Here is an 18,934-nt window from a genome sequence, read left to right as displayed (position 1 = left end):
TTGTGACCACGCTTGACCCGACACTTGCCAAACGGTTCGGACTCAAAACGTACCATCAACCCTGCCCACGCGAGCCTATCTTTCCATCTGAATCTCCCATGTAGACCTGCTAAATGAGTGAGTAAAGTTGGTTTGGGTCGGATCATAAATGGTCCAACCAAACTAATCCATTAATCTATTTATGATCCAATTATGCATAATTTAAATTTTCTTATTTATACCTAACCCGACCTATATCTATACTTAACTCTTATCTAACTTGACTCATATTGTTAAAATATTTCCATATTAGCTCAATTTTGAAAAACTTATTCTTATGTTTATATATATATATATATATATATAAAATACTAAAATACTCCCAAATCTAGAAAAGCTTGTTTCTTAATTTTTTTTTTAAAATCGTATTGCTAAAACACTTTTATTCAATACTAATCTAGTGGGATTTTTATAATTTAAAAAAAAAAAGAGCGAGGCTCTATTTTTTTCTTGAAATTTTTTTACGAAGTTATTTTCTAGGAAAATAAAAATATTGTTCGTATTTGCCTAAAATTTTAAAATAAATCAAAAAATATTTTCTATCATTTTGTATGAAAAACCTAATTTGATTTTCCTTTGTACACTCCTTTTGATAATTTTAACCTTTACTTTTTTATTTTATAAAAAATTATTTATTTATTTAAAAAAATTATTTTTAAATTATTCTTTCTTTTTTGTTTCCCATTCTTCTTTGACTAACCACTAGCCACTATGACGATTGGCCAAACATCAGGCGAGGTCTCAACCTCGCCAAACAAGCAAGCTCAAGCCTCACTTGTGTTAGACCTTAACAAGGCCTCAACCTCACTTGATTGGTGAGCTTGTCCCTCACTTGGCTAACCCTTGCTGTCATCATTGTTGTGGCCAACCACCGGCCAAGGAAGATGGAAGAAAGAAGAAGGAGAAAATAAAAAATAAAAATAAAATTCGATTTTTTTTTTAATTGTAAGGCTAAAGAAGGAGGGAGAGTGTGGTTGATCCTAGTGGATTGAAAATGAGTTCTAAACTCACCATTTAAACCCATTTATTTCAGCTTTTAAATTTAAAATACATTTTAAATAGGCTCTTCCAAATTTAAATGATTCATATATGATCCATTTATGTTAGCTCTACTCCCATGATATGGATGGTCAATTAAGTCAAATCCCCATATTTAAAATGAGACTAGCACTTACATGATTACATTCATGCTCATAGGTCATGGGTCAAAGCAGAACCCATTTTCATATACAAGATCAATTTCCCAAAAGAAAAGACTAGAAAAGGCTAATTTTGTCGCCGTTGCTAAAACGGTCCCATTTCGCCATATTTAGACACTTCCATTATCATGATTGCTGATCAAAAGAGACGCATTTATTGCGAAAACCAAATTCTTCTCAACACATAAGAGGATACAGTACTACTATTACGTTTGTTTTGCTGTAGGTTAATTATGTTAATTATAGCTCGAAGTTTTTCCCGTTCGATTCGAAATGGACACATGTTTGTGCTTATTAGTATATTCAAAGCGTTTGCGGAGGCACAAAGTCTGAGACGGACAAGAGGGTGTGTCGATCTTTCTTTACATAGCAATACATCAAGAAGGTGCACCAAGATAAGGAGTGGCTTAGGCCATCGGCTAAAACCAAGTTGGCCAATGCAGCTAACACACAAATATTAGAGAAAAAAATTTCTGTGGTTTGCAAGTGCCACATCAGCAAAAAAATTTTAAAAATTTAATTTTAATTATGCCAACTATAACTCATTTAATATAAACTTTTTTTTTTTACATCAAAAATCTTAAATTTTATCTATCATACACATTTATCTAATTTTTTTTTTTCTTATAACATAAAAATTCTCACATTTATACATATATGACCTATTTTTAATGGTACATATTGATGAAACCTTGATAGAGACTAAATATGTCACATAGATATAATTTTAAGGTTAGTTGTACGGCGGAAAAACAAATTTAGGAAAAACATGTCGGAAATGGTTTGAGTTTTTTTATTTTTGTGATTTTTGCACTCGAAAGGAAAGGCACCAGACCAGAAGAGAAGCCATTTCTGAAGCCGACAGTACAAGACAAAAGCGCACGCTTCCTTGAACCTGCCATTCCTCTTCTCCCCTTCTTCAGCAGTCAGTCCGTCGGCCAGCCACGGTCGCCGGGGATCGGTCATGGGTCGCCGGAGCCGCCACCGTCGCCGGAGAGAAGGCGGAGGTGCCGAGCCGGAGATGGATCCCGGTAGCCCGCCGAGCAGTCCTCATTTCTTCAAGATCGTGCTCTCCCGCGCGCTCGAATCCGGAAAGCTTGTTAGTTCGTCCGCACTTCCCGTTTCGCTCCATACCCATAATTCATTTTCGCGACATTTGCGATCTTGCCCTCCGCCTCTCGCAGCTCGTGCTGGTTCGTCATGGATGTCTCTGGTTTTGCAACGAAGAACTGTTCAATTCTTGCAAAAAAAGGAGAAATTGAAAATGAGCGTTTGATTAGTATGCTAGTTTGGCGATTTGGCTTTAGCGTAGCTACCATTTCTGGACATTATTATTGCGGAAATGAACGTTTATTGGATAATTGAACTCCGGCACTTGTATAGTGACGGCATTGTCTGTGGAAATTGATCGTTCATCTACTGGGTAGAATGTAAAAGTTTCCTGTTTTTCTTTGTTCGCATCTTTGAATTTAGCTATACATGAGGGCAATGGGTTTACCATAAATTTTCATCACAGGGAATCCCAAAAGCTTCTTGAGAAGATATGGGAAAGACCTCTCGGGTTTGGTGCTTCTCAAGGTTCCGGGTGGTTCGACCTGGCCGTGAAACTAGAAAAGAGTGACGATGGCAAGGTTTGGTTGTGGAAAGGGTGGCGAGGTTTCATGGAGCATTATTCGATTGGTCATGGTCACCTCCTAGTCTTCAAGTACGAAGGGGACTCCGTTTTCCACGTGATAATATTCGATAAGAGTGCTTCGGAGATTGATTATCCATCGAGCATCGAAAGCGATATGTCAAGCCCTGAGGAGGAATTCATCTCGCGAAAAGAGGAAGATGTCATGGAAATCGAAGATTCAGAGGGTTCCATGCCTTGTTCACAGCCAAGTTCATACAGGTCGTCTCGAGAATATGGAGGTGTGACTTGTGTTCTGCGCCATGTTCCTTCTTGGCATAACTCTCTTTCCTCAGTTCTTGTCGTTTTCATTTTCTTCCAAACTTTTTGATAAGCTATTTTTATATGTAATTGATAAAGTCTGTGGAAATTTTAGTTAATTATTTACTTCTAATTGGAAGGTGATGATGAATTTACTACATCAAGTTATCTTTATCTTGAAACTATAGATCATATTATTTTTTCCATCGATGCAAATGTCATAGTCAGTTAATTGATAAAATCTAGTGCAGTTCTCATTTCACAAGTGCAGACGAAATCAAGCAGTTTCAATGTAGAGTAAGTCATCTTGAGCTGGTTTTTCATGGTTCTGCAGTTCCAAGTCATCTCGCTGCTTTTGAATTAGCCAGCGAATTCAAATCGGACCATCCCTTTTTCAAGGTGGTGGTACAGCCTTCTTATGTTCGGAAATCTTTGGTAAGATCCTGAGCTCTATTTGTTGGTGGCATAGATCGAATTCAAATTTGATCACTGTTTGTATTTTGTCATATATTATAGTGTTTGCCAAGTCGAATTAGTTTGTGTAGGAAACCGGATGGCATGTTATTTTGCTTGTAGTGTTCATGGTACGAGTCAAATTGAGATGCAAATCCTATCTATAACTTGGCTCCAAATTGATGGCTTCAGCATTAGTCCAGGAGCACATATTAGACGCAAAATTGCAGGTTAAGTGGTTACGATTGATGACTTCCATTAGCAAGTAAAATCAGTTGATTAAAACTCCTGAAACTAGAAATTTTATCATAAATTCACATATCATGTATCCTTATTGTATCACCTTCGTTAATCGTATACCGGTTGTTCAAACACCTATTGGCAGACCATCCCTCGTGACTTCTTCATCAAGCATGTTCAAAAGAACAAGCAAATCGCAACTCTTAGGTACTCAGACAGATCATGGCAGGTGAAGCTAAGGAGCTATGAACATACAGCATGTCTCTCATTTGGTTGGTCCTCATTCTCAAGAGAAACTGGTCTCCTTGTAGGAGATTGCTGTGTGTTCGAGCTCATTGATAGGGATGACATTGTCTTCAGAGTCTCCATTTTCCGCAGTGATGGTAAGAACCTGATCTATGTCGATTGAGATGAACACTAGAGGTTTCATTGTATGCCGTGTAAATCACTGAGGAACTCAGTATCCCAAATTACCACTCCTTTGTTCAGTTCAGCAGTGATGAATCCATTTAAAGTGCACTTTTTTATCCGTTTTTTTCTTTAAGTTATGAGCCTTCCGAGATGATGAATTCTTCTGTATGGTTTGTGAGGTTTGTAATAATTCAAATGCACACTTGCTGATGACGTCACATTCGCATCTAAATTTGCAGGTGTCAGTCCGGCTGCCGCCGCCCGTCGCCACCGGCGTAAGAAATGTTTCTGCTTATGTACTTTCTATTCTTAATCTGCTTTCCAATCCTAAAAAACCTATTACGGGATAATTATTCGGGAAGTGCAAAATCTACTTGATTACATCTTCTAGGAAGAGCATGAAAACGACCCTGCATAATGATTTGCAATCCGTGCTAAATCCTTTCACGGTCAATTCATGAAAAGTTCATACTTGTGCTTACAAGAATTCGCCTCTTTGTATTGCATCTTTGTATTGCAGGTCAGATCCAAACCGAACAATCTCAATGCCAAGAGCACCCTTCGGAGTCAGCTTTCCACACTTCTCCATGCCTGAGCCCTGTCATTGCTCATGAAAGAGCTTGCGAATTTGAATCGGAGTATCCATTTTGCAATGTCGTGATATTGCCATATCAAATTGAAAGACAAACCGTGGTAAGCCAGAGGTCTTAGTTATCTAAATCTTCTATGCTTCGCTCTTGAATTTGCATGCTTATATCATGCCCGTTTCTTATCATACATTGGTTCGTCATCAAACATGTGAGCAGACCATTCCATGGCAGTTCATAAAGACATACATTCAGAAAGACCATCAAATGGTGAATGTTGTTTATTTGGGCCGATCGTTTGAGGTGAAACTCCTCGTCTATCGGCACTTACACATCGCCATCTTGGGGGTCGGTTGGTCCGCGTTGGCAAGAGAAGCTCACCTGCGCGAAGGAGATGTCTGCATGTTCGAGCTCCTCGATAGGGACAATATCGTGCTCAGGGTCTCCGTCTTCAGTAGTGCGAATAAGGAAGTGATTTCCATTGAGTGAGACTAACAGCGGGAAGTGTCGCACTTCAGGCTGTTTTCGGCGCTGAGAGGAAGTCGAGAAACGAACTACCTAACACTACTAGTTCGTGCTTCCTTTATCTAATACCGTGATTTAAAATCATGGAAGAAGCTCACTTCTGCTTGCTCGCATAAATCTTCTTTGTTTCCCGGGAACTGCAAATCAGGTGAATGTAAAATCTACTTGAATCAGAACGTTCATGAGAGCAGTTCATTGACGGGCTAGAAGAAAAATAGGGCAAGAAGGAAGAAAAGAAGGAAAGGCAGTTTGTGTGATGCTTTTGAAGCATCACTGCAATCATTTTACATAAAAATGATTATGTACTCGAAAAAAAATATCAAGTACGAAATATGACATTCTATCGTTCTCTTAGAGCAAAATTAGTAATTTTTTGGCCCGGGAAAATTTAACAAATTGCTACCTTCGTCGAGCTACTCAAGAATAAATAACAAAGCGACGTGTCCTTCCATTAAGTCACATCAACACTTTCATAGACAGTCATGTCAAGAACAAAGGCCACGCAAGCCATTTCAACAGGCTCGTGTAGAAACCCAAAACCACCGCCATTCTCCTCATCATCATCCTCCCCCTCCTTCATCTTCTTCTTTGAGCATTCAGCGTCGCTGCTGCATGGCTTGCTGCCGTTGTTGCTGCCGCCAGAGAGAGGATGAACGTGCTGGCCCTCACTTCTTTAAGATCATACTCTCCGACACACTTGATTCTGGAAAGCTTGTGAGTTCAAACTCATTCTCAACTTTGTCTCCACCATCTCGTGCCAATATTCCATTTTACATTGCATGCAAGACTTCACTTCTCGAAATTTCACACATTTTCTGTACATCCAAGAATGTTTCCTTGGTTTTGGGAAGAGAAATAGCTAGTGATCCTGCTTTGAGTGGACTGCACGCATGAGATGTCGTCTCACTATGTCGTGGGTATGGTGTAAGCTTGGGGTTCATGTGAAAATCAGATGAGAGAACACTGAGTTAAATGTAGTCATAAAGTGATTTGACCCCTTATGTCCCATATAATGTTTTGTATTTCAAGCTTGATGTCCATGGAAATTGATCTTTTGTTCAAATCCATTGAACATAACATTTTCTTAGCTTTTTGCGAGTTCTTTTTGCATGATGAACGAGGGCCTCGAGATGACCCGTGAAGCTTATCATATAACAGGGAATTCCTCGACGGTTCTTAAAGAAATATGGAAACCATCTTTCGAGTTTGGCATTTCTCAAGGTCCCACTTGGTTCAAACTGGCCTATAGAACTAAAGAAGTGCAACGATGGCACAGTTTGGCTGCAGAAGGGGTGGCGGGAATTTATGGAATATTACTCGATTGGGCACGGTCATCTCATAGTCTTCAAATACGAAGGGGACTCCACTTTTCGTGCGATAATATTCGATAAAAGTACTTCTGAGATAGATTATTCCTCGAGCAGTGGCGGGGTATCAAACCACAAGGCTGAATTTCTCTCACGAAAAAGGATAAATGTAATAGAAGCTGAAGATTCGAAAAATTTCAGGCCATGTAAAAGACTGAGGGCCAAATCATATTTACCTCTGCAGAGTTTGAGCTGCTCATCTGGAGAATTTGAAGGTCCGGTTTGTGGTATTATAAGTGATGGCATTTCTGCTGCCATCACTTTTTTACTTCATTTTTGTTTAGTTGTGGAATTTTTCAATATAAGCTTTTTTGTATGATCATTTCACTGTGGCACAAATTGTGTTAACTAGTTATCTCTAATGCTCAAATCAGCGTCGATTAGAATCCTCACTTCTTAATGTACAGGTATGATTAAACAATCCAGAGAGCAACCCTGGGCCAGTTTTTCGTGGCCCTACACATCCGAGGCCTCTCACTAGGCTCAAATTAGCCAGCAAGTTTGAATCAGAACATCCCTTTTTCAAAGTGGTGATGCCGCCATCTTCTATGAAGACAAGCCTGGTAAAATTCTGTTTTGATGCTTTCGTTGGCTCTGTCAAAGGCCAATTATAATTATCATTTTATCAAATGGGAGATCCTTCTGTGTTTTGTCACAACTATTCAGGTTTATCAAGAGAAGTTTTCTTACTCTATGTATTTGGCTTCTATTTAGGCAATCAGCATGCCACAAAGGTGACATTGAAGCAACAAGTTGATGAAACTACATTCAAGTCATCGATATCATTTTCTGCTTCTTCTGTTTCCCCTCAATCTGTGGCTACTCTTCATGTATATCGCAAGATTAATGACTATTAATGACTTTAGATTATGTACCCTATCCTAGATTAGAGTCTAGGAACATAAATGTTGATGCTTCGCCTTCACGTTGCTGGTTAAGATCAATTGCCTTCATCAGATAGTAAGGACCATCCATAAAAACCCTGGAAATAGAAAAGATTGCCATAAGTCTACATCTTGTGTGCTTCTCCTGTGACTGTGTACTAAAAGTATGTTCTTTCTACAAATCTGATGTTATAGCTGTTCATGGGCATGCAGGGTATTCCTCACGGATTCGTCAAGAAACACATTCAAGAAAACAAGGAAACTGCGACTCTTAGGTATTCAGACAGATCGTGGCCAGTGAAATTAATTAAGAGCCATTCGCGCAACCATGTGGTGTCCTTCGGAACTGGTTGGCTTGCATTTGCGAGAGAAACACGTATTTGTGTAAGAGATGTCTGTGTATTTGAGCTCATTGACAAAAATGATATTGTGTTCGATGTCTCCATCTTCTGCAGTGCTGGTAAGTACCTGATACTCCTGTTCATTGAGATGAACACCGAAAGTGTCGCTTTAGGCCTTCTTGCAAGGGCACTATGAAATTGATTTCCGCCAACTATCTAACATTTAATTTCCCACCTTCTTTAAATAGTGAGTCAATCAATGAAACGTTGATGCCAGTGTCCATTGAAGTTCTCATTTTTGTTTTTTGGACTATATAGGTATGATCAAACAGTCTAGATGCCATCCTGCATGTCCAAGCCCTGTCTCTAGCCTTGAATTAGCCAGCAGATTTGAATCGGAGAACCCCTTTTTCACGGTGGTGATGCAACCAACTCACATTAAGAGATACATGGTATGATCCTGGCTGTTAATTTACCACTAAACTATCTCAAATCTAGTCATGAATGCTAGCTATATTTTTTGCCTCATATTAACATAGGCCCAATGATGAACAATAGTTAATAAAAAGGAAGAGGCGTTGGTTTCTGTTTAATTAGATGGTTGATTTAAATAATTAGCAGATCGAAATGGAATGAAAGAAAGTCGAGTTAAACACGCTGTCTTTAGTTAAGTTTCAATATTTGATCTTAGTACATGTTCGAGTTAACAGTATACCTTTTGACTTCAGATTGCAATTAAGATTGATGGCTTTCACTAGTTAAGATTTTTCACTAGCAATTCCTATACCATGTGGTTTTGCCATAAGCGCACGCAACTATCAAATATTTATGGACTTCCTTCGCCGTACATGGGCAGAGAGTTCCTCGCGGATTCATGAAGCAACACATCGTGGAAGTCAATCAAACCGTGACTCTCAGGTATTCAGACAGATCATGGCCGGTGGAGTTCAGGTTCTATCGTCGCGAGCGAGCGGGGTACTTCTCCTCTCCCGGATGGTCTGTATTTACGAGAGAAACAGGCCTGCGAGTAAGAGACATCTGCGTGTTTGAGCTCATCGGCTGTGGTTTTCCCATGTTTGAAGTATCGATTTTCAGGAGTTTCGGTCCGGAACTGATTTAAGATCGACTGAGATATCCACTAGAAGTGTTTGCTTTCCATGAATTTGGAATTCCTAATTATGCCTTCTTTTGCCTTTCGATGTATCAATGAGAAGTGCAACGCCTTTTTTTTTTTTTTTTTTTTTTTTTGGGATTATTTCCTGTTTGAACTAAGTTACAATTGTATGACAATCCTTCTCTGAGGATTATCTCTCAAGTTTGGCACTTCTCAAGGTTGCACATGCATATTTCAACTTCAACGTGGCCTTTAGGACTAGTGATAATTATTTGACATCATTTGGTTGAGGAAGAGGTGGTATGACCTTATGGATTGAAATGATCCAGCTCATCTCATCTTAAAATTGAAGGACAGAGGTAATATCTATTTCTAGTTAGAGGAAGTCCACTCATGCCTTTGATTGGTTGGTAAGTTACAACTATGGAAATTACTCATATCATCTTGAGAAATGATTTCATGTCAGTCTTTAATATATTTCATGTCTGAGAATAATAATCATTTTTAATCACAAAAATTAATATCTTTTTTTAATAATAATCTATTTTAAATCACAAAAAATCAAATAAAAAAATTTTAAATAAAAAATTTATGACTCACAATGAGTTGTTATTCTAACTTAAAATCATTATGCCAACAAAGTTCTATAGCAAAGCCCTATCAATTTAGTTGTTATTCTAACTTAAAAATCATTATGCCAACAAAGTTCTATAGCAAAGCCCTATCAATTTAGGGATATACTATGTTAACAGCTCCTCATTTTCTTCTCAATAACAGAGCATTCTTGACCACTCAAATTTCATGAAAATTGGACCGCTTTCTTTACCAGTTTTCAAAAAAAAAAAGAAAATTAAAATGTTCACTTGCTATAAATTATTCAAATGTAATAATTAAAGGAAATTGAGTTATAAGTATAGGAAGAAAAGGATCCACGCACAGCAAACGGTTTAATTGGCGTACATATGGAGCTTACAATATCAAGGTTATATAAATTAATTTTTCTTACATTTAACTTTTTGTTTCAAAATTTAAAACTTTTAAAAGATTAATTTTAAAAAAAAACTATGAAATACAATATTTGGTACTACATGTCTATATTTCTATAGTTTGAGAAGTTCCTTATTTTTTATACTAAATAGAAGTCGATTACGAAAATCGAAAATCGTACACTTATGTTTCGTCGAAATTGATCCCGCAACCATATCTTTTATTGAAAGTTGTTGGGGGTAAAAACAGTAAGACTGTCAAAACTTTCATAAGGCTCTCACTTGAGGGTCAAAACCTTTTTTCTTTTTACTTACTTGAGTACCACAAATTTGAAAAATCAATCAATTGAGTGCCAATTCTGATTTGCCTTCCCATAAAATCTAATGTGGACACCGATCATCCCATGTGACTTCGCCGGCACTAAGGTGGACAATGTTTTTAATATTTATTTAATATTTTTTTTTAAATAAGAGATATGTACACTAAAAGTCCTAAAACTCATCATAAAAATGCAATTGAATCATAAAATTTACAAAGATTGCAATCAAACCCTAAAACTTATCAAATTGACATAATCGAGTTCTTCTGTTAACTCCATTCGTTTATACTAATGGAAAATGCTGATGTAGCTTTTTTAAAATATTTTCTCTCTCCTACATGGTGATGCTATGGCTTAAATTCTAACTTATTTAAGAAAAAATATTAATTCACTAAAATAAAGAAGTATTTTGAAAAAATTTAAAAAGGAAAAAAAAAAAAAGCTAAAGGCAAGGGCGGCAAGCCCTTGCCATCGCCACCCCTGTCGTTGAAAAGCCGATGGGGGCTTGGCCAAGGCCAGCAAACCTCACCAATCACAAGGATCACGGCCCTCCACCAGATCTAGGCGAGGGTCGCCAACCCTAGCCAAGACCCAGCGCATTCTGATGAAGGCCTACGCCCTTGCCTTTGCCCTTTTTTGTGTTTTTCAAATATTTTTATTTTGTTTGATTAAGTTTATGGCTAAAAATTAGAATTAAATCCAAAACGATGCCGTTTTAGCCTAACATTCCATGTTTTAACCACATCATTGTCACTAAGAAGAGAGAAAATATTTAAAAAAGTCATGACAGCATTTTCCGTTAATCTAAATGGACAAAAATAACGGAATGACTCAATTGTACTAATTTGACAAGTTTTAAGATTTGGTTGTATCTTTTGTATAATTTATCATTCAATTATATTTTTATGACAAGTTTTAGGATTTCTAATAAACATATCCTTTTTTTATCATTATTTTTTGAAAGTTTCATTTTTAATTTACATTTTTTTCTTTAGGGCCGCACGAGGGTCACTAGAGACCTTGCTAGCCGCAAAATCCTCGCCCAATCTAAGTGATAGCCACCTCGCCCTCAGCCGCAAAGGCCTTGGGCAAGGTTGTTGAGGCCTCACTAGCTGCTAGCAAGGCCATGGGTGACACCGTCCAAAGCGAGCGAGGGCCCTGGTCACCTCACTCACAGCCCACCCAAAGCCTTCGCAACAAGATCTAGATGGGGGCCGCCTTGCCCTCACCACGAAGGCCTTAGGTGTGGGCATCACGGCCTCACCAATCACCGGCGACATCGCCCAAAGCTGGTGAGGGAACTCACTCAATTTGGGAGAAGGCAACCCTCGCTGGCCCTTTAAAAAAAAAAAAAAAAAGAATAAAAACTCAAAAAATTAAAAATTCTACATAGGATGATTTGTCGGAATCGGCACTTATGTAATCAATTTTACTCCGATGTGACACTCAAGTGAGCAAAACAAAAGTTTTGGCACTCATAATGTTCTCACTCCAAAGTTGTTCTTTGATTTTTATTAGAAGATAGATTCCATGGTGATTCCAAATAGAAAAAATCACCAGTAAACAAGAAATAACTACAAATTTTACTTCAAACAAAGCTATACATACAAATTGTGCCGGAATGTAATCGATGATAGAGTTTAGAAATACAACCACTTCCACAAAAACACACGTACACAATTTTGAAAGAAAAGTCAAAATAAGTATAAGACTTTCGTAATTAGACTTCTATTTAGTAAAAGAAATATGAAACTTTTCAAATTATACAATATAGACATGTAGAATATCATATATAGTATTTATATTTTTTAAAAACTTAATTTTTTAAAATTTTTCATTTTAATGTCAAAACACTAATCTTATATACCCTTGATATTACAAGCTCTGTATGTACATCAATAGAAGTGTTTGCTGCGTGTGGATCGTTTCTTTCTTTCACTTAAAACTCAATTTCCTATTATTGTTGCATCAGAATAATATATGGCAAGTGAATATTTCATTTATTTTTGAAAACCAATGAAGAAAGTGGTATGGTTTCCATGAAATAGGGAAAATTCCAAATGAAGGTCCGACATGCTCTCATTTTCTCAAATAAAAACCTAAAATGGACCTTATTTGAATAAGGGTTTGAAGTGGTCATACTTGTTCCAAATATTGACCTAACCTTACTGGGCAAAATATTTCGACCAATTAGAGATATTTTCGTCTAGACATAAGTTAAATTTAAATTAAATTAGATTAAAATATTTTAAAAATTTCTAAAAATAACAGGAAAAATACAGCCCCTCCCACTGGTGGCTGTTGCCCTATCGCCAATGGGACCACAGTAAAGGCTAGCGAGGTCGTTAATGCCTAGGTGAAGACTAACAATCCTTGTCAACTAGAGGTGAGGGCCTGCAACCCTCTCCCAAATCTAGTCGAGGGTCGCCCACCACCAAGCTTGCACAAGGGTGAGCGACCCTCGCCAAGATCTCAAAGAGGATCATTGCCCTCTCTTGCTTCGGCAAGGGTCATCGGCCCTCACCCAAGCGCCGGTCATCTCCACCGCCCCACCGGCAATGGGGTAGCAGCCACGAGGGGAGGGAGTAACCTCCTACCTGTTTTTTCTTTTTTTTTTTTTTTTTTTTTTTTTATAAATAAAAAAAAAAATTTTAAAATTTTAAAAATGAAATTGCCCTTCACAGCAAGTGAATTCAAGCCCTTCTTTTAGATTGATATGGGCACTTTGAGTCCTTATTTGAAATCAAATCCATTTCGGGCTCTTATTTGAAAAATTGAGAGCATTTCGGCCGTTATTTGAAGCAATGTCTATTTCAAATCCTTATTTGAGAAAATGATGACACTTTATGTCCATATTTAAAATTTTCCCTAAGTAATATGACTGTTCAAGAATGCTCCGTTATTGGGAAGCATAGCATATTCCATCAATTTACTAAGAATAGTGTGCATAATATTCATGTTTTGTTTATGAAGTTCATTTTAATTGCAAGCAGTGCAATTTTTTTCCCCTTCCTTATATGTAATATGAATAACCAAGTAATCCATTACATTTATAGAAGCAAATATTTTGTGTTAGCCAATTGCCATCAAAATTGTGTAAAAAGTTGTTGATATAATCTTGTGACTATAGCTAATTTAGAATATTTATAATCCGATTGAAACGAGGGAACATGTTCAAAGATTATGCAAGAAAGCTAGGGTCACCCCAAAAAAAAACGCATAATTTGATTAAATTATATAAAAGGAGGACAGTGGATTGATTGATGGTCTCATATCAAGCAACACTTACAAATATAAATATCATTTTTTGTTAACAAAAGAGATGGAATATTGATAAAATAATTGAATAAGACATATTTTCTATTGTTTCTGGTTGCTCAACTGACCTAGTGGGTTTGATGTGTATTTTCTTGACATCTTAAGAGCTATTGTAAGAAAGTAACTATACAAAAAAGCATTCCGTGCGAAGTTGACTTTTTGCATTCCTCGCCTTTAAGGGTTTGTTTGGTAACACTTCTATTTTAACAAACAATTTCTCAATAAAAGAATGTGTTTGGTAACTATACAAAATTTCCATTTTAGAATAGAAAAAAAATAGGAATATGTTTGATACGATTCACAAAAAATTTTTGTAATGTAGTATTTTTTTAATTTTTTTCTTATTCTTCCTTAATGTTGCCGCGGGCCCCCACCACCGCCACCGACACAGCCACCCACCGCATGCCGCCACCAACTGCCGCCACTGTAGTGGCGATAGCGATGGTTGGTGGTAGCAACAGCCAACAATGGTCGGTAGTTGTTGACAGTCGACAACTGCAGCAATAGTCGGTCAGCTAGCGGGTAGCGGCGATTGACCAGGGACAAGTCGCAATGGGGGTGACGGCCAACAAAGAAGAAGAAAAGAAAAAAAGAAACTAGAAAATAACTTATTTCTGGAAATTTTTTCATGAATAAAAAATTACTTTTTTCTATTTCTTATTTATGTTCTAAATCTATTCCTTGACTACTTTCCTATTCCAAATAACAGAAAAATTAATTGACGTTATCAAATGGATTTATATTCTTTCTTTTTGTTACGGGAAATAAAAGAATAAAAATTATGAGAAACAGAAACGTTACCAAACAAAACCTTAACGATTAATAATATGTTTATATTATCCACTGGTAAATGAAAATAATATATATAAATATATTTCAAGAAAGTTACAAGGGTAAGTGTTCAATTGAATGTGACCAATTCCCAATCGAATTATGTCTGCATCTCAAAGTAAGGCTTTTCAAACAAGGCAAAATTTATTTCACTGCAATCATTTGAAATTTTTTTTTTTTACGAGATACACTTCCTTCACCACCACTCCCCTACCATCCTCTGGTTGCCGTGTTTGGTGCTAGCCGCTTGCTACCGCCTTTGCCCACCGCCAATTGAGGATGGTCGATTGTCGTTCACCGGCACTATCCCTCGCCCTCGTCCACCGTCCACCGCCGCCCGCCACCACCAATCGCGGCGTTTTCAATTGCCGAAATTCATGCCACTGCCACCCATCGCTGCCTCCACTGCCGTCCCCTTGGCCGGATTGGTCCCCAACGGCGGCCGTAAGTCTCTTCTCACTGCTGTCGCAACGGATCATCTATTCATCCGACGATTGCTCATCAATACTGACTTTTTTTGTGATAACAGTCGACATAATTCCGCTATTCGTTCTTTTCGAATATTGACGTATGCTAAATCTTTAAAGAACTTTGATATAATTATCATTTAAAACAGGGTTTCTTGGAGCGCACGCTTGCACGCACATACGAACATACGTACGCACGGTCTAACAAAGAAAACAAAGGCCTTCTAGAAGCCCACGGCATCTTCAGTCCAAGCCATTAAAATCGAAATTTCCCTCTCCTTTGTTTCACCATCATCTAGAACTCGAACGAAGCAAAATCGCACCACGTCACCTCCTACTTTCTTTTCCTATGACTTCTAACTTCTCGTGACTCTCCCAATGTTTCAAACTTCAAAGTCATGAAGACGCCAAACACGACCAAGAAAGTTTCTGCGGCCCACTTCAATAAATTCCAAAAAAAGGACCTTGGCGGCTCTCAAATTCAGGCTTCTCCCGTTTACTATTTCTTTATTGTTTTTGATTCATTGGAAGAGGGGAGGAGAAAGAGAAAGAGAGGGAGAGAACGAAAAAGGGTGGTGAAAGGCCGAAAGGGAGGATGTCTTGCTTTGTGCCTTTCAGCTGGAGGAACTTAGACACGAGCTTTTTCGTGTTCAGGCCGACTTTCGCGGACGAGCTCGTCGACGCTTTGAAGCGATTCTCTGTGTCCACCAAGGTTCTCGGTTGCGTCCAGAGTTCCATTTTCAGGAGCATTCATGGCAACATGGTACGTTTTCGATTTAACCCATTTCAGACCAAGTCCATCTCGTAAACCATCTTCGATCCCACCAAAATTCAACCTCAACCTAGAAATGTTGCACAAATTGATTGAAGTAATAAAACTTCACGACGAGTCAGAGAATTTTGCGCTTCTCTTACTTTGGGGAATCGTCTGCTTTATTTTAGTCCTTTCACTTTCTTTTTTCTTCATGTTTTCTCCCCATTTTTTAAAACGATTTAAAAACTAAAAAATTAAATTTATTCTTATCTTATTTTCAACAAAAACTAAAAAGAAAAGTTAAAAAATTTATTTTTAAAATTTTTAAAAATAAATTAAAAAATAATTTTAACTTTTTAAATATGTTTTTTTATAAATATTTTAACTAAAAAAATTATTTTTAATTAAAAAAATTTAATAATTTTTAACTTTTTTAAATTTTTGGTGAAAATAAGATAAAATGAATAAATTTGATTTTTTTAGTTTTTAAATCTAATTTTAAAAAAATAATTAGAAAAATAATTAAAAAATTAACGTGGAAAATAAAAAAAAAAAAATTATTTAAAATGCCACGTCAGCATTTTTAACGGAAAAGGCTAACGACGTTGATCTTAGGACCCGTTTGAAATAATTTGACAAGTTTTAGGACTTAAATGCACTTTTACAAGTTTTAGACCGAAACGCATTTTCATGACAAACGTTATGAGTCATGTTTTCTCCCGAACACGTTATGAGTCATGAATTTTCTCACTGATAATGGTAGCGTGCTTTCACAGATCATATGGTACGGAGCATGGACGAGGAAATCAAGTGACAACAAAGAGTCGCTGAATGCTACCCTGGTGAGTTCTTCTTCATTACTCAACACTTCCTAGTTTTGTCCATTCTTAATGAATAGATCACGTCTTGAACTTCAAACATGGTCCAAGATGTCTCGCCGGAGCCACTTATGTTACAACTCAAAGTGCAGTCCTTGATGGTTGCTCTACTAACGACCGCTTATCTTCGCTATTACTTCGATTCTTAGAATTGTTTCTGTGTCCGGCGCCAACTGGGGAACCGTTGGAGTGCAACACTCCCTCTGTTCCGTCCACACAAGATAGTTATAGCGTCGCATGGGTCTGTGATTCCTGGGGTCACCCCCGAGGAGTTGACAACAGCGAGGGTCGAACTTCGGACCTCTTGCTTCTGAGTTAAAAGGTCCAAGTGCCTAATTACTGCGCCAACCCAGACGATGTTGGGCCGTTTGGTTCAACTTTGGGAAAATGCAAAGTCATTTCCCCAAGTATTCTTGAGTAAATGGGCATTCTCTGAAAGCAAATGTGTTTGGAAGTGTATATTTTGCAAAGTAATTTTCAGGTGAAAAAAAAAAAGGAAAAAAAGAAAAGAAAAGAAAATGGAGGAGATGGAGCTCCGTGATCGTTGGGGAGCGGCTAGTGGTGCTGGCGTTGGTGGTGGTGGTGGTGAAGCGGTGGGGGTGGCAATGGCGGGGAGGCAGCTCACCCGAGGTCACGCGGCCTCGGGCAAGCGTCGCCCGGGTTGGTCGACACTCGCCCGGCCGCGCGACTCGGCCGCCGACTACACGACCCGCACACTGAGGCCGCCTACCTCGGCCGCGCGACCTCACACGCGTTGCCTCGACTACGTGACCTAGGTCAACACCTAAGGCCCCGCAACCTCGGGGCGACCTCGCTTGCCCGAGTCACTCAACCTCGGCGGCGGCGCCTAGGTCGCGCGACCTAGGTGATGCCTGAGGTCGCCCGACCTCAGGCCACCTCGGCTAAGCCCAATGGCCAGATCTGGCCCTCTAGCGACCAAGCATCGTCCACCGCGAAGAAGAAGATGAACGGTGAAGAAGATGGGCGGTGAAGAAGACGATGAACATTAACTTGGAATCGTATATCCATAATGGGAATGCTCAAAGCAGCCCCAACCCAGCATTGGGGATGCTGGCATTGGGCAAATGGACATTCAAAAACACATGCCAAACACAAAATATTTTCCCCAAGGGGCTTTGGGAGCCCAAATTCCCTTGGGAAAGCTTAACCAAACAGCCCGGTTGGTTAATGATAGCTTGTCCATGCTTGCGATGACATGCCTTCTTGTCTTAAGAATATTTTCTCCAAATTTGAATATGGACCCAACTTCTCACGTCAATGCAAGAATTGTCTCTCTTTTCTCGTTTGATAGGAAACGCTTCGGATTCCTTTTCCTTTCACTGAAAGCTTTTCCCCCTCTTTTTCTTAGCTATCGATGTTGACCGATGTATCGAACATGGCCATCCTACTCGAGCACAGCTTCGTTGAACCCTACGCAGGCGAGTCGCGAGACGGCTCGTTGGCCGCCAAATTCTCAACGGGGGACATCATATCGTTCCACGCAGCCGAGTCCACCAATGGCGAGATCGGTGACCTAGCCTACGCATGCTTAGCGATATTCAAGTCTCGGTTCATGAAGATCGAGGGCGTGAGCGCTGGGGTTTGCATGAGATCAGAGAACCGGCCGAAGGTGGCGTGCGTCTACGTGTGGAAATCGCTTCAGTTATGTTACTCGTGGATCTTGAACTCGGAGTACCGGAAGGCGATGCTCCCGTATCTCGACCGCTTCTCTCTCGATCTCAAGTACGACATCTTCAAGGTCGTTTACGTGAGTAGTGATAATTCAGTGAGTTACTATCGCCGTGTCTCTCTTCATCCCATGTTAGGGCATGAGGGAGAAAGCAAAGAGAGGCAGGTCATCCAAAATTGATGAAGAGTGGTTCATTTGTTGTGAATGTATATCGCAGTATATTTGTAACGAAATTTTGAATCTCTTTTACTATTTTGAACTCTAGCAGGCATTGAAATTCGAGCCAATTGACGTGTCCAACTCACCCTCTTTGAGAAGGTACAGAAGTCAAATCCTTATTCAGAATGTTCTCTCTCTCTCTCTCTCCCCTCTCTCTCTCGTCTTTGACCTGAAAATGTAAAAGAGGCTGTCGACCTCCTCGGCACGACAGATGAGGCACGATGAGCTATCGATCTCTGAACTCAAAGATGAGGAGAGAAAAAAGGCATGGCACGGGAGGGGCCAGACACGATAGAGAGGAAAGCAAGATGAGTTTGTAGCAGTTGGCCCAGTTAGCCCAACCCTAGAAATCCGAGTTCCTCCGAATTCCTTTGTTCA

General features: G+C 38.8%; 2 protein-coding genes across 4 annotated transcripts; both read left to right on the top strand.

The window, feature by feature from the left end:
- Nucleotides 1-2,836: 2,836 nt before the first annotated feature.
- Nucleotides 2,837-5,569, top strand: LOC104440763 (B3 domain-containing transcription factor VRN1-like). 3 transcript variants are annotated; one of them, XM_010053727.3, is made up of 6 exons: nt 2,837-3,152; nt 3,506-3,606; nt 4,010-4,247; nt 4,515-4,550; nt 4,796-4,968; nt 5,082-5,569. In XM_010053727.3, exons 1-6 carry the CDS (start codon nt 2,900-2,902, stop codon nt 5,349-5,351), a joined length of 1,071 nt encoding a protein of 356 aa, XP_010052029.2. In that variant the 5' UTR covers nt 2,837-2,899; the 3' UTR covers nt 5,352-5,569. The 3 variants fall into 3 exon arrangements, with proteins under 3 accessions (XP_010052029.2, XP_010052028.2, XP_010052031.2); XM_010053726.3 differs by having other exon boundaries at nt 4,515-4,571; XM_010053729.3 differs by lacking the exon at nt 4,515-4,550.
- A 9,996-nt stretch (nt 5,570-15,565) lies between these two features.
- Nucleotides 15,566-18,548, top strand: LOC104442529. The gene is made up of 3 exons (XM_010055949.3): nt 15,566-15,778; nt 16,546-16,611; nt 18,017-18,548. Exons 1-3 carry the CDS (start codon nt 15,611-15,613, stop codon nt 18,515-18,517), a joined length of 735 nt encoding a protein of 244 aa, XP_010054251.2. The 5' UTR covers nt 15,566-15,610; the 3' UTR covers nt 18,518-18,548.
- The last annotated feature ends 386 nt before the right edge of the window (nt 18,549-18,934 follow it).

The sequence above is a fragment of the Eucalyptus grandis genome, chromosome 4 (genome assembly GCF_016545825.1).
Source record: "Eucalyptus grandis isolate ANBG69807.140 chromosome 4, ASM1654582v1, whole genome shotgun sequence".
NCBI classification, from domain to species: domain Eukaryota; kingdom Viridiplantae; phylum Streptophyta; class Magnoliopsida; order Myrtales; family Myrtaceae; genus Eucalyptus; species Eucalyptus grandis.
Note: the sequence above shows the minus strand (reverse complement) of the source record. Positions and strands in the feature narration are given on the sequence as shown.